The sequence below is a fragment of the Rhinopithecus roxellana genome, chromosome 2 (assembly GCF_007565055.1).
Source record: "Rhinopithecus roxellana isolate Shanxi Qingling chromosome 2, ASM756505v1, whole genome shotgun sequence".
Lineage (NCBI taxonomy): Eukaryota > Metazoa > Chordata > Mammalia > Primates > Cercopithecidae > Rhinopithecus > Rhinopithecus roxellana.
The window spans coordinates 110,386,703-110,412,049 of NC_044550.1; the positions used below are offsets into that span (position 1 = coordinate 110,386,703).

The window sequence follows — 25,347 nt, forward strand, 5'->3', positions numbered from 1 at the left end:
TATCTTTTCAGCAATACCCCACTCTAATGGTACCAATTTACTGTATTAGTCTGTTTTCATACTGCTGATAAAGACATAACCTAAGACTGGGAAGAAAAAGAGGTTTAATTGGACTTACAGTTCCATGTGGGCTGGGGAGGCCTCAGAATCATGGGGGGAGGTGAAAGGTACTTCTTACATGGCAGTGCCAAGAGAAAATGAGGAAGAAGCAAAAGCAGAAACCCCTGATAAAGCCATCATAGCTCGTGAGACTTACGCACTATCACAATAATAGCAAGGGAAAGACTGGCCCGCATGATTCAGTTACCTCCCCCTGGGTCCCTCCCACAGCATGTGGGAATTCTGGGAGACACATTCACATTGAGATCTGGGTGAGGACACAACCAAAACATATCAGCAGATTAATTGGCATTTTCCTTTAACGGCTTCCGAATTTTGTGTTGTATTTAGAAAGCACCCACTGCACCATGCTTCAAGATTAATTTGCTCTTGTTAGTACTTTCATAGTTTTACATTTTATATTTAAGTCTTTGAATTTATCTTGGTGTAAGTTGGAAAGCAGAGATGAATCTTAATTTCATTTTCAATTTGCTACTTAATTTAGTTATTGATTAAGCTATCTTTCTCCCATTAGTTCAAAATGCTGTTATCATATTTTATATTCCCTAGAAAATTTGGGTTATTTCTTAACTTTCTATCTTGTCCCATTTATCTTTTACCTTGTTATGCTCCAGTATTATACAGTTTTGACTTTTATGACTCCAAGGGTTAAACTATGTTTTTATTTATAGGGTTAAAATATGATTTAATATCAGGTGGGGATAATACCCCTTCATTATTCATTTTTTTTTCTGAATTTTCCTGACTACTTATATTTTTTTCCTACAAACTTTTGAATCAGCTTATCTAGTATAAAAATCCTCTTGGTATTTTTCTTGGGATCATGTTAAAATATAGATAAACAAACGTAACTGTTGCACTTATGAAGTTAGTTTTTGTATCTAAGAGCTTTATGTGTTTTCCTGTTTGTTGAAAAATTCCTTCTTGTCCCTTAGTATTTAAAGGTTTTCTGCATGTAGGTTTTAAATGCTTTTCTATCACTAAATATTTTATTTTCTGTTGCTATTGTAAATAAGGTCTTCTCTATTATATCTTCTGGTTGGTTATTTTTATATTCTAAAGCACCAGATTTGTACTGGTATTTGGCATTAATTTCATACCCAGGTACTTGACTGAATTCACTTATTTATTTATTTAGATTTTTAAATTGATTAGGGATGGGAATTCTAGTATACAATTGTATCTAAATAACAATGATTTTACCTTTTTTCCAATGTTTAAACATATATTTCTCTCATTGAATTTTTTTTTTTTTTAAGATGGAGTTTCGCTCTTGTTGCCCAGCTGGAGTGCAATGGCACTGTCTCAGCTCACTGCAGCCTCTGCCTTCAAGGTTCAAGCGATTCTCCTGCCTCAGCCTCCCATATAACTGGGATTACAGACACCTGCCAGCATGCCTGGCTAAGTTTTGTATTTTAGTAGAGACAGGGTTTCACCATGTTGGCCAGGCTGGTTTTCTCTCATTTAATTCTATTGATTTGTAGCAGGATGAGCCGCAGAAAACACCCCTCAGACACCGGATGAAAGACGAAAGAGGCTTTATTTGGCTGGGAGCATTGGCAGACTTGTGTCTCAAGAACCGAGCTCCCAGAAGAAAAAATTCCTGGCCCTTTTGAGAGATGAAGCCAGCTGGACTTCCTGGGTCGAGTGGGGACTTGGAGAACTTTTCTGTCTAACTAGGGGATTGCAAACTCATCAATCAGCACTTGTGCCTAGCTAAAGGATTGTAAATGCACCAATCAGCACTCTGTTAAAACACACCAATCAGTGCTGTGTGTCTAGCTAAAAAATTGTAAATGCACCAATCCGCACTCTGTAAAAACACACCAATCAGCACTTGTGCCTAGCTAAAGGATTGTAAATGCACCAATCAGCACTCTGTAAAAACACACCAATCAGCACTCTCTATCTAGCTAAAGGATTGTAAATGCACCAATCAGCACTCTGTAAAAACACACCAATCAGCGCACTGTGTCTAGCTAAAGGATTGTAAATGCACCAATCAGCACTCTAAAAATGCACCAATCAGCACTCTCTATCTAGCTAAAGGATTGTAAATGCACCAATCAGCACTCTGTAAAAATGCACCAGCAACATTCCGTGTCTAGCCAAAGAACTGTAAATGCACCAATAAGCACTCTGTAAAAACGCACAAATCAGTGCTCTGTGTCTAGCTAAGGGACTGTAAATACACCAATCAGCACTCTGTAAAATGGACCAATCAGCAGCATGTGGTCGGGGACAAATAAGGGAATAAAAGTTGGCCATCCCCAGCAAGCAGGAGCAACCCACTCGGGTCTCCTTCCACACTGTGGAAGCTTTGTGCTTTCGCTTTTCAAAATAAATCATCTTGCTGCTGCTGACTCTTTGGGTCTGCACCACCTTTAAGAGCTGTAAAACTCGCTGTGAAGGTCCACAGCTTCATTCTTGAAGTCAGCAAGACTAAGAACCCACCAGAGGGAACCAACTCAGGACACACTTTTAAGGGCTTACAACTCTAAGGGGGTCCATGTGAAAGAGCCGTGATAGATTGGGCAAGTGATCTATAGGTAACACATGTGGTCAGAGTAGGGGGTTAATCTTTAACCTCAGGCCTGGTCAGTGGTGCTGTTAGTCTTGCCGCTGACTTCATTCCTGTTGTTTTTCAGCTTTTACTTCCTCCTTCTCTTCAGAGACAGGAGACAGTAAGAGAAATGGCCTCTCTCCTCAGCTTAAGATAGTACTTGCCAGGCACCGTGGCTGACACCTGTAATCCCAGCACTTTGGGAGGCTGAGGCAGGCGGGTCATGAGGTCAGGAGTTCAAGACCAGCTCGACCAACATGGTGAAAACCCCGTCTCTACTAAAAATACAAAGATTAGGTGGGCGTGGTGGCGTGTGCCTGTGATCCCAGCTACTCAGGAGGCTGAGGCAGAAGAATTGCTTGAACCTGGGAGGCGAAGGTTGCAGTGAGCCAAGATCGCGCCATTGCACTCCAGCCTGGGCGATAGAGTGAGACTCCATCCCCCCCAAAACAAAAGACAGTGCTTATCTTGTCCATAATTTAGCAGGAGTGTTTCAATATTACACCCATGCTGTTTCCATATTAAACAGATTCTTTGTGGTTGAGATAAATATACTTCATTATGCTAAGAACGTATTTGTATACTGCTGCTAAGAACTTACATCAAGTATGAATATGGAAATTTTCTTTTTTTTTAATACGGAAGTTTTCAAATGTCTTTGATAGCTTTTTCAGACATGAGTACAGTTATGTGCCACATAATGATGTTTTGGTCAACGATGGATCACGTATACCATGGTGGTCACATAAGATTATAATGGAGCTGAAAAATTCGTATCTCCTAATGACATCATAACCATCGTAATGCAATGCATTACTCACGTGCTTGTGAAGATGTTGGTGTAAAGAAACCTACGGAACTGCCAGTCGTCTAAAAGTATAACACATACAATCATGTACAGCACATAATGAAGGGCTTGATAATAAAGGGCTGTGTTACTGGCTTATGTATTTACTATCCTATATTTTTCATTGTTGTTTTAGAGTGTACTCCTGCTTCGCAGTGTCTCATGCCTGTAATTCTATCACTTGGGGAAGCCAAAGCAGGCGGATCACTTGAGGTCAGAAGTTTGAGACTGACCTGGCCAACATGGTGAAACCCCGTCTCTATTTAAAGTACAAAAATTAGCTGGGTGTAGTGGCGTGTGCCTGTAGTTCCAGCTACTTGGGAGACTGCAGCAGAAAAATCGCTTGAACCCAGGAGGTGGAGGTTGCAGTGAGCTGAGATCACACCACTTACTCCAGCCTGGGCAACAGAGCAAGACTGCATCTCAAAAAAAGGAAAGAAAACTGCAAAATAGCCTCAGGCAGGCCCTTTAGGAGTTATTCCAGCAGAAGGCATGTTATTACAGGAGATGACAAACTGTAGGAGTGGAAGGCAGCGATACTGGTCATCCTGGCCCTGTGTAGGCCTAGGCTCATGTGTGTGTTTGTCTTAGTTTTTAGCAAAAAATATTTTAAAAGTAAAAATCATAATAATAAATTTTAAAAACATGAAAAAGCTCATAGATATTTTTGCATAGCTGTGCAATGTTTTTGTGTTTTAAGCTATTATGAAAGAGTTTAAAAAATTAAACTTGAAAAGATAAGTTACAGTAGCCTAAGGTTAATTTATTATTGAAGAAAGAAAATTTATTGCTTATAAAGTTAGCGTAGCCTACATGTACAGTGTTTATAAAGGCTACACCCATGCACAGTAATGTCCTGGGCCCTCATACTCACTCCCCACTCACTCACTCACTCACTCACCCACCCAGAGCCACTTCCAGTCCTGCAAGCTCCCTCCATGGTGAGTGCCCTGTGCAGGCGTTCATTCTTTATCTTTTGTACCATATTTTTACTGTACCTCTTCTATGTTTAGCTATGTTTGGATATACAAATACTTAGCATTGTATTACAGTTGCTCACAGTATTGAGCACACTCACATGTTGTACAGGTTTGCAGTCTAGGAGCAGTAGGCCATACCTATAGGCCATACCATAGATCCTAAGTGTGTAGAAGGCTCTACCATCTAGGTTTGCATAAGTACATGCTATGATGTTTGCACAATGACAAAATTGCCGAATACATTTCTCAGAGCATATCTCCATCATTCAGTGATACTTATCTGTATATAATTTTTCTTCTTATACCTATTAATAACAATATATTTCTGTAGAAATATACTTGGTTCATTAACTAAACATTGGAAATGTTACCTCTTTTTGTATGCTCTGGAAAAATTAAAATAAGATATGGGAGCTCTCTTTCTGTAAAGATTTTACAGAATTCCTCTATAACTGCTGGAATTTGAGGGGTCCTTTTTTTTTTTTTTTTTTTTAACAACTTCCTGTTTATTTTATAGTAATTTATCTGTTTAAATTTTTTTCTCTTCTAAATCATTTGTGGGCCCGGCACGGTGGCTCATGCCTGTAATCCCACCACTTTGGGAGGCCGAGGCAGGCATATCACTTGAGGTCAGGAGTTCGAGACCAGCCTGGACAACATGGTGAAACCGTGTCTCTACTAAAAATACGAAAATTAGCCAGGCGTGGTGGCGCACACCTGTAATACCAACTACTTGGGTGGGTGAGCCAGGAGAATCACTTGAACCCAGAAGGCAGAGGTTGCAGTGAGCTGAGATGGTGCCACTGCACTCCAGCCTGGGCAACAGAGGGAGACTGTCTCAAAAAAAAAAAACAGTCCATTATGGTCAATGATACTTTTCTAGAAAACAATTTTATTCATTTTTATATGAGATTTCCACTATATTTGTGATTATTTTCCTCTTATCAATAAATTTTTTTTGGAGACAGAGTCTCTCCCTGTCTCCCAGGTTGGAGTGCAGTGGCTGATCTCTGCTCACTGCAACCTCCCCACTCCCAGGTTCAAGAGATTCTCCTGCCTCAGCCTCCCGAGTAGCTGGGACTACAGGCATGTGCCACCGCGCCTGGCTAATTTTTTATTTTTTTTTTATTTTTAGTAGAAATGGAGTTTCACCGTGTTAGGCTGGTCTCGAAATCCTGACCTCAGGTGATCTGCCCGCCTAGGCCTTCCAAAGTGCTGGGATTACAGGCGTGAGCCACCACAGCCGGCCTCAATAAATTCTTATTTGCATACTTGTTTTTCTCCTTCATTAGGTTAAGCAATGGCTTGTCCATTTTACTGTTTTTTGTTTTGAGACAAGGTCTTGCTCTGTCACCCAGGCTGGAGTACAGTGGAGCAATCACAGCTCACTGCAGCCTCAACTTCCCAGGCTCAAGTAATTCTCCTGCCTCAGCCTCCTGAGTAGCTGGGACTACAGGCATGTGCCACCATGCCCAGCTAATTTCTTAAAATATATTTTGTAGAGACAGGATCTCGCCATGTTGCCCAAGCTGGTCTTGAATTCCTGGGCTCAGGCAATCCTCCTGCCTCAGCCTCCCAAACTGCTGGGATTACAGGCATTAGACACTGCACCTCGCCTATATTGTTTAAAAAAAGATTTCAAATTTATTTTCCAGTTCTATGGATTTAAAGAATTGTTCTATTTCATGAACTTATGATTTTATCATTATTCATTTCTTTCTTCTGCTTTCCTTACATTTATTTTTTATTCTTCTAATTTGTATTTTCCTTCTTATTTGCTTTGACTTTGTAGCTAAGCTTCATATCCCATACATACAAATATGTAATATTTTCTATTATTTTTATTTGCTATTTTGCAGTTTCTACTTTGATTTCATCTTGAATATCAGAGCTGTTAAGAAAGTATTTTAAAGTTTCCAGATGGCAGATAGTTTTTGTTTTGGGCGATGTTATTACCTCCTAATTTCGTTGCACTGTGATTGAGATTGTTGTCTATACATTTTCATTCTTATGAATATTCCATGAGTAGTTCTAAAAACAAACCGTTGCCTTTTTTTCAGCAATCATCACTTGATACATATTTGGATATATAACTGAGATCTGTTTCATTAACTATATTATCTAGCTCCTCTGTAGCCTTGATTTTTGTCCAGTTGATCTGTCATGGACCTTGAGAGGTGACTGAAAGTCATCAATGCACTCATGTCTGTTTTTCTGGTGTCTCCTATAATTTTTCCTTTTGAATGTTGAATATTAATGCTCTGCTATTTGGTGCTTAATTGTTTGTAACTATTAGATGTATATTGTGAATTATGTCCTCTGCCATTATGAAGTGCCATTCTGTTTTTTTTCTTACTTTTGAACCTGAACTCAACCTTGTCTAATAGTAAGAGCTCAGTTCCTGCTTTCTTTTTGAGTAGTTTGTCTATTTTTGGTCAATATTTTAATACTACATGTTAAAATAGGTGCAAGGTGATGTTGTAAGCACTCTACACGTTACCTAATTTAATACTTTTTACTTTTAATGATATGTTTTTGCTTATCCTTTCATTTTCAAACTTTTTGCATATTTTTAATTGTGTCCCCTGAATGCAGCATAAAGTTGTATTTTGCTTTGTGATTCAATCCGAAAATTGTTTTATTTATGTAGGTAAGTTTATTCATTTATACTTTTGATGAACCACATACATTTGGTGTTGATTCTGTCCTATTACTTTATTTTGTGCTTTCTCTTTTTACATCTTTTAAAAGATGTCGCTGTATGACCTATTTTCTGTGTTGTGTGTGTGTTTTTCTTTTGAAAGGTAGTAAGATTTGGGTTTTTCCTCCCAGAGGTTACCCTTATAAGTGTGACTTTATATTGTGCCTTTAATCTCTCACTTCTTTAGAGTATCTATTTATGTATTCTTGCATTGTGATAAAGAAATACCCAAGGCTGGGTTATTTATAAAGAAAAGAGGTTTAAGGCCAGGTGTAGTGGCTCACACCTGTCATCCCAGCACTTTGGAAGGCTGAGGCGGGCGGATCACCTGAGGTCAGGAATTCAAGGCCAGCCTGGCCAACATGATGAAACCCCGTCTCTACTAAAAATACAAAAATTAGCCGGGCGTGGTGGTGGGCGCCTGTAATCCCAGCTACTCGGGAGGCTGAGGCAGGAGAATGGCTTGAACCTGGGAGACGGAGGTTGCAGTGAGCCGAGATCATAGCACTGCACTCCAGCCTGGGTGACAGAGCAAAACTCCATCTCAAAAAAAAAAAAAAAGAAAGAAAGAAAAGAAAAAGGAAAAGGAAAGAGGTTTAATTGGCTCACGGTTCTGCAGGCTGCACAGGAAGCATGGTGCCAGCATCTGCTTCTGGGGAGGCCTCAGGAGGCTTGCTATCATGGCAGAAGGCAAAGGGGAGTCAGTGTGTCACATGGTGAGAGCGGGGACAAGAGAGAGAGAGAGGGCAGTGCCACACTTTTTTTTTTTTTTTTTTTTTTTTGAGACGGAGTCTCGCTCTGTCCCCCGGGCTGGAGTGCAGTGGCGCGATCTCGACTCACTGCAAGCTCCGCCTCCCGGGTTCCCGCCATTCTCCTGCCTCAGCCTCTGGAGTAGCTGGGACTACAGGCGCCCGCCACATCGCCCGGCTAGTTTTTTTTTGTATTTTTAGTAGAGACGGGGTTTCACCGTGTAGACCAGGATGGTCTCGATCTCCTGACCTCGTGATCCACCCGTCTCGGCCTCCCAAAGTGCTGGGATTACAGGCTTGAGCCACCGCGCCCGGCCAGTGCCACACTTTTAAACAACCAGATCTCATGCGAACTCAGGCCCCACCTCCAACACTGGGGATCGCATTTCAACATGACTTTTGCAGGGGCCAAACATCCAAACCATATTAATACTATTCCCAAATTTAGTTGATTATCTTTCTCATTGTTTACCTTTCAGTGTGTTTTTTAAAAACCTAAAACCTTCTATTATTTGAATTGCCAGCGTTGAATGGTAAACACTGACCTCATCTATTAAAGATGAGTTAATTTGCACACTTATTTCTACCTACCTTCTCTTTTCTGCCCCAACTTTTATTATATCATTTCTACATTATCAGAAAATATAAAATTTACTTTCTTTTCTGTCACTTTAATCCCTGAGTTTGCTTTCATCTTGGTTATACTGTTAAATAGTCAATGATTGCTTCCCATCCCTTTGCGCTAACTTTCCCAGTCAGCTTTTGCTGGTTAAAACTTCTTTACTTATACAGAGTTCATGGGACAATATCCTTGAGTTCTTGGTGTTAAAAACTGTGTCAGTATTGGAATCATTGTTTGCCTGGATATAAAATTCTTCTTCACATTTTTTTCTTAGTGTCTTCTGGTGCTTCGTGTTGCTATGAAGAGGTAAGAGTTTACCCTGAGTTTTTTCATATACATTACTTGATCTTTTTGCCTGGACACCCAACGGATCCCTCCTAAAATCAATGAAGTTCAATAATTTATTAAGATATATGTAAATATTTAGAGCTGGGCATGGTGCATGCATCTGTAGTCCCAGCTTTTCAGGACGCTAAGGCAGGAGGATCTCTTGAGCCTGGGATTTCAAGACCAGCATGGGCAATATAGCAAGACCCCATCTGAAAAAAATATATATATGTGAATATTCAGCATTATAGGCCAGTTTTCCCTGAAATATGGTGTGCTCTTTTTGCATGTTGATCCTATTTTTTATTTTATAAAATTTTTTGAAGTGTTATTAAATACTTGTCCTGTTCAGTAATTGAACTTTATTTTTCTGAAACTCCAATTATGCTCTTCATCTCATTTGTCTATTTTCTTTGTCATTTGGCTCTAATTTTAAAATCCCAAATTGATACTTCCTTTGATCCACTTTTTGCTTTCGACTCTCTGCTCCTGTGTCGTCAGCAGCATCTTCTCTGCGTATGCTGCTTCCGATCTCGTTTTCAATTCTTTGCTGCCTTTACTGCTTCCTCTCAGTTCCTGAGTCCCTCCAGCCTATGTTTTATATAATCCTGTTGTGAATTCTTTCTTCCCGGAGCTACTACACTTCTGCTTTGAGCTCTTGCTTCATAGAACTGATTGCTGTTTCAAGTTGCTGCTGCCGTTTTTAATTCATGGAGTAATGTTTGGCCCCAATTTTCAGACTAACGTTATTGGCTCATAATGTGGCCCACAGGGTCTAACAATGTGAGACTGCCTGCTGCGTACCTCAGGGCTCCGCAGGCTCTTAGGTTTCTGGGATTTTTTGATAGATTAAGTATTTTGGAGGACATGGGTGAATATGCCTGATGTTAGGACAGGCACCCTGAGCTCAGTTATGACGTGCTGACATACCATGAGCCTCATGGACACCCAAGAGTGGCCGGTTTTTTGCCTGCTAAGTATTCCAGCCAGCTCCTGAAAACAGCGTTGCTAGAATACTAACAATTTCTCCTGGAGGATGGAAGAAAACCAAAGAGCTATGCCGCTACCAGGCTCTGAGATAGACTTTGTCTGAAAGGGCATAATGCTGTGAGTCTGGCTCTTTCATCTCTTGAGGAGGCAGCAATTTTCATTTTCATCAGTGTGACACCCGTTGGCTGTAAGTGATATCACAAGTAATTTTTTGCTAATGATAGAATAAGGAAGATTGAATGATCTATTCTTTTTACAGATTATATCAGATTTAAAGGCACGTACTGTATTTGTGATGACCATCCATCTAACTGTTGGAAGGAACAAAACATTACAGGTTATCTTAGTGGAAACAGCTTTCCCAGGAAGGTAGTGATAACCAAAAAATTAGGGTAGGGAACTAAGAGAGACCAAGTCAACTGTAAGATAAGATTGTTGGCATCGTTCAGCAGCCCTTACCAATGGTTTTAATCGATAGACATCTGGTGAAAAACCTGCCCATATTAGTAGCATTGGTAGCAAAGAGCTGCTTTGGCTGGATGTGATGGCAGCCTGGAGACCAGTAGAATGAAAAACCACAGGAACCAGGGGGAGGAAATCCATTGTGGGAGGGCACCAGCATCACCCTATTCTGATCAGTTGTTTGAGTTTCTGAGGGAAATCTCCTGACCATTTTTCTTTCTGAGGCACAGTGTTTGGGGAACTTGCTGGAAGAAAGACCTTGAGGAGGGGGAGAGTGTGCTCCAGGACCTGGGAGTGCTGGATGGCTTTCACGACCATCTTCATACAGCGTGGACCATGGCAAGAACTTACTGGAGGTCTCAACGGCTGTTTGTTCACCTTGAGTCATTCCACAGGACATCTATTTTGGCCTGCCCAGCACATTTTTTCCTTTTATAGTTAAAACATCCCTCTGGAAAATCATCCCTGAGGCAGTGAGAACTTTCAGGAATTCTCCCCACCACCACTACTGCCCAGCCGCCCATACCCAGGTCATATGGTCTCAGTGGGGATGGCAGTCAAGGTGCCCAGCTCAGGATAGGCGCTTTAGCTGGTTCAAGGGTCTGTTGTCCAATGCCCAGGGACAGATAAGTTAACCAGCCTCTGTTCTGGTCTCATAGCTTTGAATACAAGTATGTTCTTGGCTCAGGCCATGTTATCTTGGGGAAGCTAGGAGCAATAGATGAAAATGAAACTGGGCAAGAAATGGTAGGTTTACACCAAATGTTCAGAAACAAGTGATGTGATCAAGGACATTATCTATTTGTAGGAGAGAACACAAAGCAGACATTCAAGTTTTATTCCATATCTGAGCCAACACAATTCTTCATCTGCCTTGTTCCTGAATTTCCCCCAAGGCTTTTATTTTAGGACAGTCTTGAAATAATCCCTCCTGTAGAAGAACGTGTTGGGCAAAGTAATTCATGACCAGGTATAAATAGTGCCTCCAACATCAGCACATAACTAGCATATATGCTACTTCCAAGAAGAGTTTCTTAGAATTTATGTGCTATCAATGCTTCACAGACTTTAATACTATTTTTTTTCAACTTTTATTTAGCAGCTCTTTCCATACTACAGAATCAAATTCCTTTTTAAAGTAAGGTTTTAAAAATAAGTTCACTATATACAGCAATCACAGGGATTCCAAAAAGGGCCACCTTCTTCCACAACTTCAAGGGGCACCACTCATTGTAGTAAATGATGTCTATTACATTGCTTGTGAATGGCTCCCCCTGGTGTGTACAGCTCGGTGGCTCTGTATTTAAGGTCCTGATGCTTTCACTATTTCTTACTCAAGCCCTCTTTGTTTTGCTCTTTTGGAACCTCCTAAGAAGTGATGCATTCTTTAATTATAGCCAGGGGATAAAAGAAGCAGGATCATTGGATGAAAATTGTCATCACACTCATCGCTGCTATATTGACACAGGTGAAATTCATGCTACACCATAGAGCAGGGGTTCCCAACCCGCAAGCCTCTGGTACCAGTCTGTGGCCTGTTAGGAACGGGGCCACACAGCAGGAGGTGAGCAGCGGGTGAGTGAGCACAGCTTCATCTGTATTTACTGCTGCTCGCCATTGCTCACATTACCGCCTGAGCTCCACCTCCTGTCAGATCAGCAGTGGCATTAGATTCTGAAAGGAACACAAACCCTATTGTGAACTGTGCATGTGAGGGAACTAGACTGCACACTCCTTATGAGAATCTAATGTCGGATGATCTGTCACTGTGTCCCATCACCCCCCGATGCGACCATCTAGTTGTAGAAAACAAGCTCAGGGCTTCCACTGATTCTGCATTATGGTGAGTTGTATAATCATTTCATTATATATTGCAAACTAATAATAATAGAAATAAAGTGTACAGGCTGGGCGTGGTGGCTCACGCCTGTAATCCCAACACTTTGTGAGGCCGAGGCAGGAGGCAATGTGAGGTCAGGAGTTCAATCAAGACCAGCCTGACCAAAATGGTGAAACCCTAAATATACAAAACTAACTAAATATACAAAAGTTAGCCAGGCATGGTGGCTCACACCTGTAATTCCAGCTACTCAGGAGGCTGAGGCAGGAGAATCGCTTGAATCTGGGGGGCAGAAGTTGCAGTGAGCTGAGATGGCGCCACTACACTCCAGCCTGGGCAACAGAGTGAGACTCCGTCTCAAAAAGAAAGAAAGTGCACAATAAATGCTAGTTTCCAAACTGCAGGTTGAGCATTCATGATAAACTCCTGCATTAAGTATATATGATCCACTATCAGTGCACATAAGTAAGATACATTAGAAATGCTTCCCAGGAACTCTCTTAGATTTTATTTCATGAGAATCATTTTTTCCTTAGCTAGTATAGAAAATTATTTAATAATATGCAAATGGTGAAGAGTAACAGACAGCATTCCTAAGATACATCATGCATCTCGATGCATTGGTTATATCACTGCTTCTGTAAATTGTCCTTGAATTCTACAAATAGATTGTCTAGAAAAATTTTCTAATGATTCAGATCACATTTGAGTTTTCTTTAAAGTTTACTTTTTTAGAAGCTTCCTAAATAGTTGAACAAAAAACTTCTCAAATTTTCCTCAAAGTGTGAATTTCACTTACTGTTTTCCGGAATACAAGAAACAAGGATCATGGGACAGCATGTCTCACTGGCATTTACATTCAGTGCCCCAAATCAGAACCAAACCACTGTTCAAGTCTTCTGTAAGAACACTGGATTTGAGTCCCTGAAGTGCTGATAAAGTTTTATTTTTTGGCCTACATAATTATTATATGGGCATTGAGTAATTGTTGGACTTTACATGGGTGGACTTTATGGGTTTTTGCAATTGTATTTCACAATTAAAAGAAATAAAAGGCAGCTATTTTTAGTATTACTTAAATGTTAATTAATGTAACAATCCCTTAAACCTGACCTGAGTCCCCACTCAGGTAAACTTTAATATGGCATCTACTTTAAAAAACTAATTAATTCAATTTTGTAGTAAACTAGCAGCTTCGACCCACATCCACTCTAATACCTGCTGCAGAAAGAGGCTGGCTGTTTACACTGAGCCTCCTAGTTGCTGCATCCCCTCTGCTCATAGTCCAGGAGGTAACTCAGAAATTGAGTCTGAGAACAGAGGCCAGGTGCAGTGGCTCACGCCTATAATCCCAACACTTTGGGAGGCTCAGGCGGGTGGATCACCTGAGGTCAGGAGTTTGAGACCAATCTGGCCTAGATGGTGAAACCCCATTTCTACTAAAAATACAAAAATTAGCTGGGTGTGGTGGTTTGCACCTATAATCCCAGCTACTCAGGAGGCCAAGGCAGGAGAATCACTTGAACCCGGGAGGCAGAGGTTGCAGTGAACCACTGCACTCCAGCCTGGGCAACAGAACGAGATCTGTCTTAAAAAAAAAAAAAAAAGAAAGAAAAAAAGAAATTAAGAACCAAACATATAATTCAGTTGTGGGGTGTGGCCACCCTCCTTTGACCAAAGTAGTTCTCTGTTTCACATACACAATGCCCCCATTTTTCTTTGAAGAAATATGGCTAAAATAAAGTTTGAAAACCACTGATCACATATTCAGAACTTGGGTTTTATCATTTTTAAGTGTCTAAGCCCTGGTACACTGAAAACAGTATAAGGAAATCACTAGGTGATTCCCTTCCACATCACCTTTTCGTACACTTGTCTCTAGATTCCTTTTCAAGTTCTATACATTGCACATAACAGTCAAACTTCAATAAAATGGTAGTCTTTCGTGTATTTACTGCTTATATTGTTTAGTTTGGCTGCTTCCTAAGACCTCCAAGGATTCTGATTCTATTCAATCAAGTTTCAAAGTCACAAAGTATTTGATTGCTTCTTAAGTATCGGCATATGAAATCTCTAGTTTTTACTAAAAATGTCCTGTATCCAACCTTTTGTGTTTAGTATTACTTTTTTTTTTTTTTTGACACAGAGTCTCACTCTGTCACCCAGGCTAGAGTGCAGTGGCACAATCATGGCTCACTGCAACCTCCACCTCCCAGGTTCAAGCAATTCTCCTGTCTCCGCCTCCCAAGTAGCTGGGATTACAGGCACGCACCACCACACCTGGCTAATGTTGTAGTTTAGAGACAAGGTTTCACCATTTTGGCCAGGCTGGTCTCAAACTCCTGACTTCAGGTGATCCGCCTGCCTTGGCCTCCCAAAGTGCTGGGATTACAGGTGTGAGCCACTGTGCCCGGCCTAGTATTACCTTTTTTTCCCCTTCAAAGTTAAAGTTCATTTAGTTTGGGGCCTTGTCTACTATTTTTCTTGCTAGATGAATAGCAAAGGAACAGAAAAAGAACTTGTTGTTAAAAACTAATAATTTTCAGATAATGACTTTCCTTTTTTTAAAGGAAAAAAAATCGGCTGGGCACGGTGGCTCACACCTGTAATCCCAGCAATTTGGGTGGCTGAGGTAGGCAGATCACGAGATTAGGAGTTCAAGACCAACTGACCAACATGGTGAAACCCTGCCTCTACTAAAAACGTGAAAAAATTAGCCGGGTGCAGTGGCCCGCACCTGTAATACCAGCTACTGAGGAAGCTGAGGCAGAAGAATTGCTTGACCCCAGGAGGCTGAGGTTGCAGTGAGCCGAGATCACGTCACTGCAATCTAGCCTGGGGGACAGAGCAAGACTCCCTCCGTCTCAAGAAAAAAAAAAGGAGAAAAATCGAGAGATATTAAAGTTGGTAGTAAGAAATGGTTCTAACTGGATAGCAACTAAGCTGTGTGCAGGGACACCAAAGAAATATGATTGATATTTTTCTTGGGGAGGAGTAGTTGGACAATAAATGGCTTGACAACCCTTCATTCAACTTGAACATTCTGTTCTAGTAGAAAGTGAAATTATTTATTCATCAATCACAGAAAATATTACTCAAAAATCATGCAGGAATGGATAACCAATGTCTAGAAAGCAGGTCAATATAGGACTTTAGCACAATTTTTGAGGACAAAGCCCACAAAGTAGTAACACAATACCTGTAGGACTGACCTGGTTCCCAACTGCTGCTTGCTTTTGTTACTTTCTCACTGTTGTTACTCAAAAATCTAAACAGCAAGGAGAAATTTGTACCAAAAACAGCAGCACTCGACAGGGAAAATAATTCAAATTGGAGCAGGCTCTTGATAATACATATCAAAGTCCTTAAAGTTACACATATCCCTATGACAATTATCCTAGCCAATGACAGCAGTGACAGGCTCTAAGAATTTAGGTCAAAAACGTATGACAATCTCATTCTTCAAAGTCAACTAATTTTACCATTAAAAAAAAAATTCTCATTTTAGCATCAAGAAAAATCTTGATGTCTCAGGAAACTGTCTCACCTCACTCATCTGAAAAAAATAGTATATCCCATCTTGGTAACCAACTTTATTCACTAAACTTGATTATACATTATTGTAGGCTGGTGTGTTTGGTTTTTTGGTTTTGGGGTGTTTTATGTGCAGATTTCTTGGTGTGTGTATGGTCTTTTAACAAAGTTCAACTGCATCCATATAGGATGATTCACTAGTTGAGGATATTCAAGATATGCAAGTATTAGAAGCATTAATAATAAAAGAGCCTCTGAAGTGACTCATTTCAAGGAGACTTTAGAAAGATGCAGTCACTTAATCTGGTAGAAAATCAAGTTCTGGGGGGCATTTTCAGGAATTTCAGCGTATAGAGAAGTGACGATGATAATAAACAATACAACATACTTGAACTTGGGTTTTGAAATCAGATGTGGCCTTGAATTATTTGACCAAATTACTTTGTGTAAGTTTCTCCATCTGAAAAGTAAGTCAAATGAGAAGAGCTCCTCGTAAGAGGAAATGAGAATACATAAGTAAACCATGGGATACCTGCACCCTGCTGGGCACTTTAAATATATCATCTCATCTAACAGTCATGCTCTGTGAAACAGTTATTAGTCCTATTTCAGATGAAGTAAGGTTAAAAGGTTAAATTCCCAGAGGTTACATGTCTAGTAAGAGGCAGAGCCAGGATTCACTCTCAGTAACAGAATTCTAAAATATGCATTTCTCTTAAATCAGGATTCTTTAAATGTTATTAACCAAGAGTATTTTTCTAGGGTTTTAAATAGGATTATCATAAATGTACACTACACAACTTCCTCCACATCAAAGGTCACTATAAAATATTTTCAATAACCTTCATATTAACTTGAAACAAGCCAATTTACAAACTTACCAAACCACCTAATTAGGTACATTAGATTTATTTCTTTGTAATTTTTGCTTTTCTGATAATCATTATCCCACAAAATACGCATTCCAAGACTGAGGAAAGTGAGGTAACTAAAAGTGCTTTCACAATACATTCATGTTATTGTGTCCTGCAATCTATAAAAGCAACCCACTTACAGTATATAGATTTTAGCTTTGGTATCCAATTAAATATCCTCAAAAATGAATCATTTTTAAAGGCTATATGGTAAAATAAAAACATCTGATTATGTAATTCAAGCATAAAAAAAGTATCGCTTTTATTACTAAAATACAAAATAGGAGTAACTGCTACATGCTTAAATTAAGCTTACGTTCAATTTTCCTATTCCAACACGATTGGCCCATTAAAGGTCTTTCTTTTCTCTGTATATTATCACCATTATTGCTCAATGTGCAGTATCTAAAAATAGAATCTAGAAAGCCAGAAACCACAAAAATAACATCTTGGGGCCAGTTTGAAGCAAAGTAAACAGAATATACAATGACAAACACAGGCAGAATCACCTAAGACAAAAACAAAATTCCACTTCATTACTAACAAATGCAGTTAAATTGAATAGGCTCATTATCAAGAGCTGAACATGGCTCTCTGTTCTTTCCAGGATTCTAAAAGATTCGTACACACAAAAACCATCCAGTTCTAGATTTGAAAATTGAAGGGAATTGCTTTGCATCTATTCTGGCTCAGGGGGTTGCTATAAAAAAAAAAAATAATAAAGATGTATATCACACAATTACCTGGTTGTCTAATTTATAATGACAAGTCGTGGGAAGCCTATTTACAGGAATTGGTTCTGACTTGGAGAAAAAAAACACAACTTCTTGAAAAGGTAAAATAGCTTAAAGCATTTAATATCTAAACAAATCTGTTAATAGTAGTCACAAAATACGCTTAATATAGAAACCCACATTCATGTCTTTAAGAAAAAGTGTAAATTGTATTCCACCTCAAAACATAAATTAACCCGCTTAAAGAATGCGCAGCGGTCAAAGTCATGGTGAATTTTAAACAACTTCAGAATAAAATAACAATAAGTACTTTATACTGCTTTATATCTAAAAAATGCTTACAACTTCTCATAAAAATAGTTTGAAGCAACTATTTTTTCTTTTATTTTTTAACAGACGTGTTCAACATTACGGGCAACATTTTTAAACCTTAAGCTTTACAGACTTTCAAACATTCAAATACTGTGGTCCCTTTTCTTTGATGTGGTTTATTCAGCTAGAAAAGAAAACATGGTAGACAACTTAATACGTTTTCACCAAATTGAAAGTAGTACAAAAATTTTAGAACTCTACCGAACTACACGTCGTACCTAACGTATCATTAAAAATAGAAGACAGTATTTTCTTCAGCAAATAAAACAGCATACTGATATGCTGTTAATGCATACCTTTTAATGTGTACTGTCATTCATAAATTATTTACAACTTCTACTGTGTGAAGAGAACTAGAATGTAAATTTTCTGCAAAACTGGAAAAAAAGCAATACAAAATTTGTGAAAGCCTGTGTTTTATGCTGTACAAAAGTCAGTTTTTCTCTTCAAATCCCAGATATTGTATGCAGTGATATTTTGGACACATTATAGTAATTCTTGAGGATGTTTTAATGCTGGAGGTAAGTTTACAGGCCTTGATTCTTCATCAAGGAGTACTAGATCTTCTATTTCACTGCCTCTGTATTTCCTTTTACATATTTTTACCACCACCTTTTTCTTGAGAAATAACTTCAATGCTTCTCTTGATGCAACTGCTTTTGCATTTTCTTTGCTTTTTCCACAGCCAGTGCCTAAATACACAGACTTGCACCTCAATTCACAAACAATACTTTCTTGGGAGCTCTTATTTTGAGGCAGATCTGCTAATTCTTTTAGTGGGACAAAAAATACATCCAGTGTTGCTTTCAGAGCCTCAATAGCTGCATTTAGGAGCTCTCCATGATTCACATTGGGACTAAAGCCACCAACAGCTACCAACTTCCATGCCACCGTTTTATACAGTCTATTGAAAAAAGGTTGCTTCTGTTTCACATCTTCATTGGTTAACTTGCAAGAGAATTTGACAGAACTCTCACTTGACTGTGAAGTACTTTTAGAAGGCAACTGTGAGGTGCTAGTCTGAGAACTACTCTTAGAAGCCAACTGGGACACACTTGCTAAGGAAGTGCTTTTGGAAACCAGTGATCCACTAGTCTGGGAGCTGCTCTTGGAAGCTAGAAGTGACGCAGCTACCTGGGAAGTGCTTTTGGAAGTTAGCAGCGATGTATTTGTTGAAGAGCTGCTCTTGGGAGTCAGTAAGGATGTGCCTGATGAGGAACTGTTTTTAGCAACTGATGATGAAACAGTTGCCTCTGAACTAGTTTTGGAAGTTAACCCACTTGAAGCTGTCTCTGAACTAGGTTTGGAAGACAATAGTGGCAATTCTACTTCTGAGCTTCCTGAGGAGCCCAACAAGGGCACCTCGATCTCTGAGCTGCTCTGAGAAGCTGAGGCTGAAGAGCCTTCCAAAGCACTCTTTTTAGGTGATCCACCTTGTTGTCTAGAATCAGTGGATTGGGTCATGTGACTATTCACACTGGATTTCAGCAAGGAAACAAATGATGCAGAACCGTGTTTATCTGCAGCTTCTGCTTCAGAAGCTTTCCCAGATGCTGCCGTTACCTGAGAGGAAACGCTGCTGCTGCTCTGGCTGGAGACAGATCGATCTCCATCACTTGTAGAGCTATTCTGACTGGAGATGCCAGAGCTTCGAGCTGAGTTCCCACTCTCTGATTTGATGGCCGCCCCTGTACACGTTGAACTGTTTTCCTGCTGAGCTGATGCACGTTCTGTCTTGGGAGAAGTTTTTGCATGATCTTGCTCAACTGCAGAACTGTTTTTCCCTTCTGTAACTCGTTTTTTGGATGGCTCTTCTACCCCTTCTAAAAAGAAGAAAAACACAGATACATGACTAAGAATACCTCGTATAAAACGGGTGATGAGACAAACACACATTAAAATAAAGGCACAAAGTGAAAATATTTCAAGACTAATCGTTTCTTTAAAAAGTGTGGAGTCATTAATTTCTTAAAACAGTGTTGAATAACATCATGAATGTCTAATATTTTAAAAAACAACAGCATCAGACAACAGTGGACACTTCAAAATCTAAAGCAGTCAAAGCAAACTATCAAATTCAAAGTCTAAAGACATAGACATATAGTTTAGGTTTAACATTCCAACTTTATTACTTATTGATAACATAAAAATTCTGGCTTGTTAAAAAAATTAATAACGATAATTCCTAATTATATCAAACTTATGCTCTAAACTCCTATGTATGTTCACATCTATGATCTGCTAACCATTGCTACTCGATATCCCTCTTTTCTTCACCTTGGCAACCAGTTCGTCTCTTGTTGTATAGGTTGGAGCATCTGTCACTTTGATGCCTTCAGCCATACTAAGTATTTTATCCATAACTTTTTGAGGGTATCTGAAAAAGAAGGAAAAGTCATTTTTAAAAAAGCGCTTTTTCTAAGGTCCTATTTGTGCTTTGCAAAAAACAGGCCACAGGAACTGCATTTCCTGGCTGCAATCAAGAAAGTGTACCAACCGCCAAGAACTGTTTCCTGGAACTCCATAAACAAGTGTCCCAGGGTCTAGGAGGCAGGGCACCTCCTCACTCATCTTAAATCTAGCACCCGTCCCCAAGAGCGTTGTCCCCTAACACCAGCAACCCTACCAGCAGCTCCCCCCCACACCACGGGGCACACAGACGTCCGGGAATCATGTCGGCTCCTCGCAGGGACACCTTTCTCACCCTTAGAGAGCAGCCGAGCCGGCGGATTCCCGCGCTTCACAACTTCCCCCCCCCCCCGCCGAGGCCGGTCCCGCGGAGGGCGCCGAGCGCCGGTCTGCAGGTGGCAGACAAAACGGGGCGTGCTGGTTAGGGACGCTGCCTCACTCACCGGCACCCGAGGAAGACGTGGTTCGCCCAGGCCATGGAAAAGGAGATGAGCTGCTGCAGCTGCCGGTTTCGGGTCCCGCTCTCGGCGTCGGCAGCTTCATCCGTGCTAGCGGAGGCAGCGCCGCCAGCGGGGGCCAGGTCCCCGGCGTTGCGGAGCAAAAAATCCCGGCGGTGGCGCCAGTGTTTGTCAGTCTCGCCGTCGCAGCGCAGCGCCTCCACCCAGGCGGCCACCCGCGGGTTCTGGCTCAGGTACTCCGACACCTCCTGCGCCATGTTGGGCCTGCAGGCCGCGGACGCCGCGAGCACAGCTGCACCGGGAGACAGGCACGGAGCGCGGGGAGAGCGGCCCTGTCACTGCGGCCTGCACCGGCGGCCCTGCAGATAAAGCCCCTCCAGAGGCCCAAAGACCAAACAACAGCGCCCGGAGCAGCCGAACCGCCCACTTCCGCCCGCCGCCGGCTTCTTCCCTTTTATAACCTCGCCGCCGCCGCGCGCCCTCGCGTTCTTCCGGCGCGAGCCGGCGCTCCCAGGGCGCTTTGCGGCGCCGGGGCCGCCGCGACTCTGCGTCCCGGTCAGATCACGGAGGGGACCCTGAGGGTAGGGTGGGCCGGCGTCGGCCGTCTCCCTCCCTGTGAGGGCGGATTGCAAGTCCGGCTGGCCCGGGACGACCGAGTCGCGGCGGAACCCCAGGCGTTCTGGCCTCGCTTTGTGACGCCGCTCACTGCTGTCGCCCTCCTCCCCCGCCGGGTCAGCTGCGGCGCCGGGAGCAGAGGCGAGAGGGGCAGGGCCCGGCAAGGGAGGCAGCCGGGCGCGGCGGGCAAAGTCCTCCAGGGCGGCGTCCCTGGGGACCTTGAGCCGCCAGCAGCCGCGGGGCCTATGGTCTCCGCTCTGAGACGCCTGTGTGCGAGCGGGGCCAGAACAAACAAAAGCCGGCCTCCATGTTTATAGACTGTCGGGAACTGCGTCTCGCGCTGCTTTCAGTGTGCCCGAGCGAAGCGTTCCGAGGCCGTCGGGGTCTCGGCGCCGTCAAGAGGACGAGGGTGCCGGTCTCCTTACATAGCAAGGTCACACGAGGACCTGGCTCCGTGTTAGTGTGAAGCTTGCTGCCCTCGAAGCTAGTCCTGGCCCCGCAGCGATTGCCCTTGTTCCCGCATTTTCTTAGGTCTCTAGTTAATCCAGGCATTGCCTTCCTGTTTTGGTCAATAGCACACCACCACCCCGACAACGATCTGTCTCTAGAATTTCCTAAAATCAGCAACTTTACCACCAACCGGCAGATGTCCGGAGGTGGAGTGGAAATGTGCCTATTTATCTATAGGGCCCCAAACCTCTCCCTGTTAGAGCTATTTTTTCCTTCTATATATTTTTTTCCACTTTACGTTTCCCCCAGTTACATACTCCGGTGACTGCTAGCTTGCTTATTGTTAACGTTTCCCATTCCAGGTATACATGCACTCTTAAGATGAATACGTTAAATGATATAAATTATGAATTTTTTCTTTCACTAAATGTAGACTTTGATGTAAAAATGCATGAATCAGAATAATCAAGCAAAAGAAAGGTCACTTTAGGTAAGGTCAGATAAGGTTAACTGTGTAATTTATGTGCATGCTGGAACAAAATACAGCTATTGTATGAAAACAATATTGCCCGTTTTCCTGCCATACTAAAAGAAACTGCATAAAAACGGAGGCACAAAGAAATTTTGAAGCTTATGATTTTGCTTCTAGTTTGCTATTCTTTCCTCCTTTTCATAGATAATTGCTGAGAATCTAGAGGGGGTGGACGGATTGCAGAAATCTGGCTATTTAAAAGGTGGAGAAATTACGATTTCTCCTTCCATGGACCATAGCAAGTAAAAGAAGCTATGATCTCATACCTAGATAATATATGTGAATTTTAAATCAAGAATGATCTCACGGCCGGGCGCAGTGGCTCACGCCTGTAATCGCAGCACCTTGGGAGGCCGAGGCGGGCGAATCATGAAGTCAGGAGTTTGAGACCAGCCTGGCCAACGTAGTGAAACCCAATCTCTACTAAAAATACAAAAATTAGCAGAGTGTGGTGGCACGTGCCTGTAGTCCCAGCTACTGGGTAGTCTGAGGCGGGAGAATCGCTTGAACTCAGGAGGCAGAGGTTGCAGTGAGCCGAGACCACACCGTTGCACTCTACCCTGGGTGACAGAGTGAGACTCCATCTCAAATAATAATAATAATGTTCTCATTTTTTTTCTTTTTGCCCTATAGTCTTCCTCCCACTCATGGGCTTCATTGCCTTGAAGGGAGAACAAATTGAGCCTGAATTTCAAAAATTTTTTTAAATTATAATAAAAGCAATAGAGTCTGAAAGGTGGAGTACTCATTTGCAAAAAGCAGGTGCTTGGCAGAAAAGATACATGTATTTTTCTTTTTTGATTCTTAAAAAGTTGACTTTGCATATAAAGATTCAAAGACTATGAACAAGTAGCTGGGACTGCAGGCGGACACCACCATGACAGGCTAAGTTTTTATTTTTTGTAGAGACAAGGTTTCACTATGTTGTCCAGACTGGCTTTGAACTCCTAATCTCAAGCGATCCTTCTGCCTCAGCTTCTCAAAATGCTGGGATTATAGGCATGAGTCGCTGTGGCCCACCTCATTTTTTTTTTTTTTTTAAAGACCCTCCCACCTACAGAGACAAATACCTCTCTGAGCTGGAGGAGACTTTCTGAGAGAAAAGGTGAGAGAAGAACTTAGGTGATAGCTAGGAAAATCTGTGGGATTAGGGAATAAGATGCAGGGAGGGAAGTGTTGGCTGTTATAAATTGCTGGGTAGATTTTGGGTCTAAGAGTAGAAGGACTTGGCTCTGCCCGAGTCTCTGACAGAAGACAGTCCAATAGTGCTCTGAGCCTGTATGCGTTGGCCTTTAGAAATGAACTTAGAGGGGGCCTTTTGTAGCTTTGATCACCAACTATACGGCTCCCTCCTCTGCCCCTAACACAGAAGTGTGTGTATATATACATATGTGTGTATGTGTATCTACACATATATATACACACACATACACGCACACGCGCGCATTTACACACATACATCCAACAGGGCCTAGAGGAGATCCAAAATGTTCCCAAGAAAGAGTTGAATGGTGAAGTGCCTACCAAGCACAGGGTCCAAGTTGAATGAGGCTGGGGGTGGTCAGCCTGTCGGCAACGGAAGATGCAACTAGTTTTCAGCAAATCAGACCACTGCCCATCAGGCCACATCAATAGGAGAGGACCCTCAACCTCTCCTGAAATGATCAGTCCGCCTTGCTTGTGCTGGTAGATCAGGCGGTTTACACTCTCAGCAGAGTCCACAGGGAAGAAAGCACGAGACAATGCTAGGATGATAACCAAGCTTCTCCCCTCCACTGCCCTCACTAGAAATCTACTCAGAGGAGAACAGGGAGCGAATTCTAATGAATTGAGAAAGAGCCACTATCATCCCAAATTGAGTTTCAAACAAGTGACTGAGTTCACAAGATTAAATTTTCTGCTGTTAGTGGAAGCCCATTCACTGAAACGTGCTGTAGCGTATCTCTCTGAAGACATCCAATAAAAATTCCAGTGGCAAGCTGGCCTTTCTGCAGATGGCTTTCCCGTGGAGCAACATGAAGGGATTGCCTCTGTTCCTGGATGTCACTGTGGAAGCAAGAAAGCCTTTGGCAGGAAGATCTGCATGTGGAGTGCAGAGGCTTGTGAGGAGCAAATACTCCAGTTATGGCCAAGGTTATGACTTGATGTGAGAAATATTTCATGGGGAGGGGAAATCTTTTATGCTAATGATGTGTGAGGACACAAATCTGCCAAATTACAGTGATAAGGTGGGATGTCCTGAAAATCAAAGCAAGAATTTAAAAGCGTGATCCCCTCTGTCAGAAGCTTCGAGAAATCAAGTAGGAGGAAGATTGGTAGTGACAGTCTGATTAGGGATTAGAGCCACCTGTGAGCTTGGCAAAAGCAGTTTTACTGCAGTGATGAAGGCAGACTCCGTATCACAGTGAGTTCAGGAGTCGGAAATGGAGATATTTGGCTGGTTAAGGGGAGAAGAGAGAGGAAGCTGGACAGGGTCATGGGGTCAAGGTGGCTTTTCAGTTTCAGATGGGAGTAGCCTGAGCGTGTCCTCCACTGCTTGAAGGCAGCTCACAGAAAAGGAGAGTTTGAGGCTCCTGAAGAGAAAGAGGGTAATTAGCAATTTCTGAAGACATAGGTGTGGCTGGGATTCACACACAGGCGGAGAGATGGACCTTAGGTGGGCAAACACGTCCTCCATTTTAAAAGAAGACGTTTGTAAGTTTGGAACTGGGAAGTTGACATGGAGGCCATCTGATGGTGCAGCGAATGCTTGCAATGGATATTTTAGAGAGCAGAAGAGCAGGCTGCCTAGATGAACATAGTTTTTTTGGCCAATTTAAAATTACAGGCTGGGCGTGGTGTCTCACGCCTGTAATCCTAGCACTTTGGGAGGCTGAGGTGGGCAGATTACTTGAGCCCAGGGGTTCAAGGCCAGCCTAGTCTACATGGCAAGAGCCTGCCTCTACAAAAAATACAAAACATAGTTGGGTGTGTTGGTACATACCTCTAGTTCCAGCTACTCAAGAGGCTAAGGTGGGAGGATCACTTGAGCCCACGAGGTGGAGGTTGCAGTGAGCTGTGATCGCACCACTGCATTCCAGCCTGGGCGATAAAGGGAGACTGTCTCAAAAAATAAAATAAAATGAAAA

At 41.9% G+C, this 25,347-nt stretch overlaps 1 protein-coding gene across 3 annotated transcripts; it reads right to left on the bottom strand.

The window, feature by feature from the left end:
- Positions 1 to 17,476: 17,476 nt before the first annotated feature.
- Positions 17,477 to 21,309, bottom strand: CDKN2AIP (CDKN2A interacting protein). 3 transcript variants are annotated; one of them, XM_010377913.2, is made up of 3 exons: positions 20,608 to 21,299; positions 20,002 to 20,132; positions 17,477 to 19,578 (listed from the first exon to the last, which is right to left on the bottom strand). In XM_010377913.2, exons 1-3 carry the CDS (start codon positions 20,877 to 20,879, stop codon positions 18,242 to 18,244), a joined length of 1,740 nt encoding a protein of 579 aa, XP_010376215.1. In that variant the 5' UTR covers positions 20,880 to 21,299; the 3' UTR covers positions 17,477 to 18,241. The 3 variants fall into 3 exon arrangements, with proteins under 3 accessions (XP_010376215.1, XP_030777335.1, XP_010376216.1); XM_030921475.1 differs by having other exon boundaries at positions 20,033 to 20,132; positions 20,608 to 21,034; XM_010377914.2 differs by having other exon boundaries at positions 18,858 to 19,578; positions 20,033 to 20,132; positions 20,608 to 21,309.
- Positions 21,310 to 25,347: the final 4,038 nt, after the last annotated feature.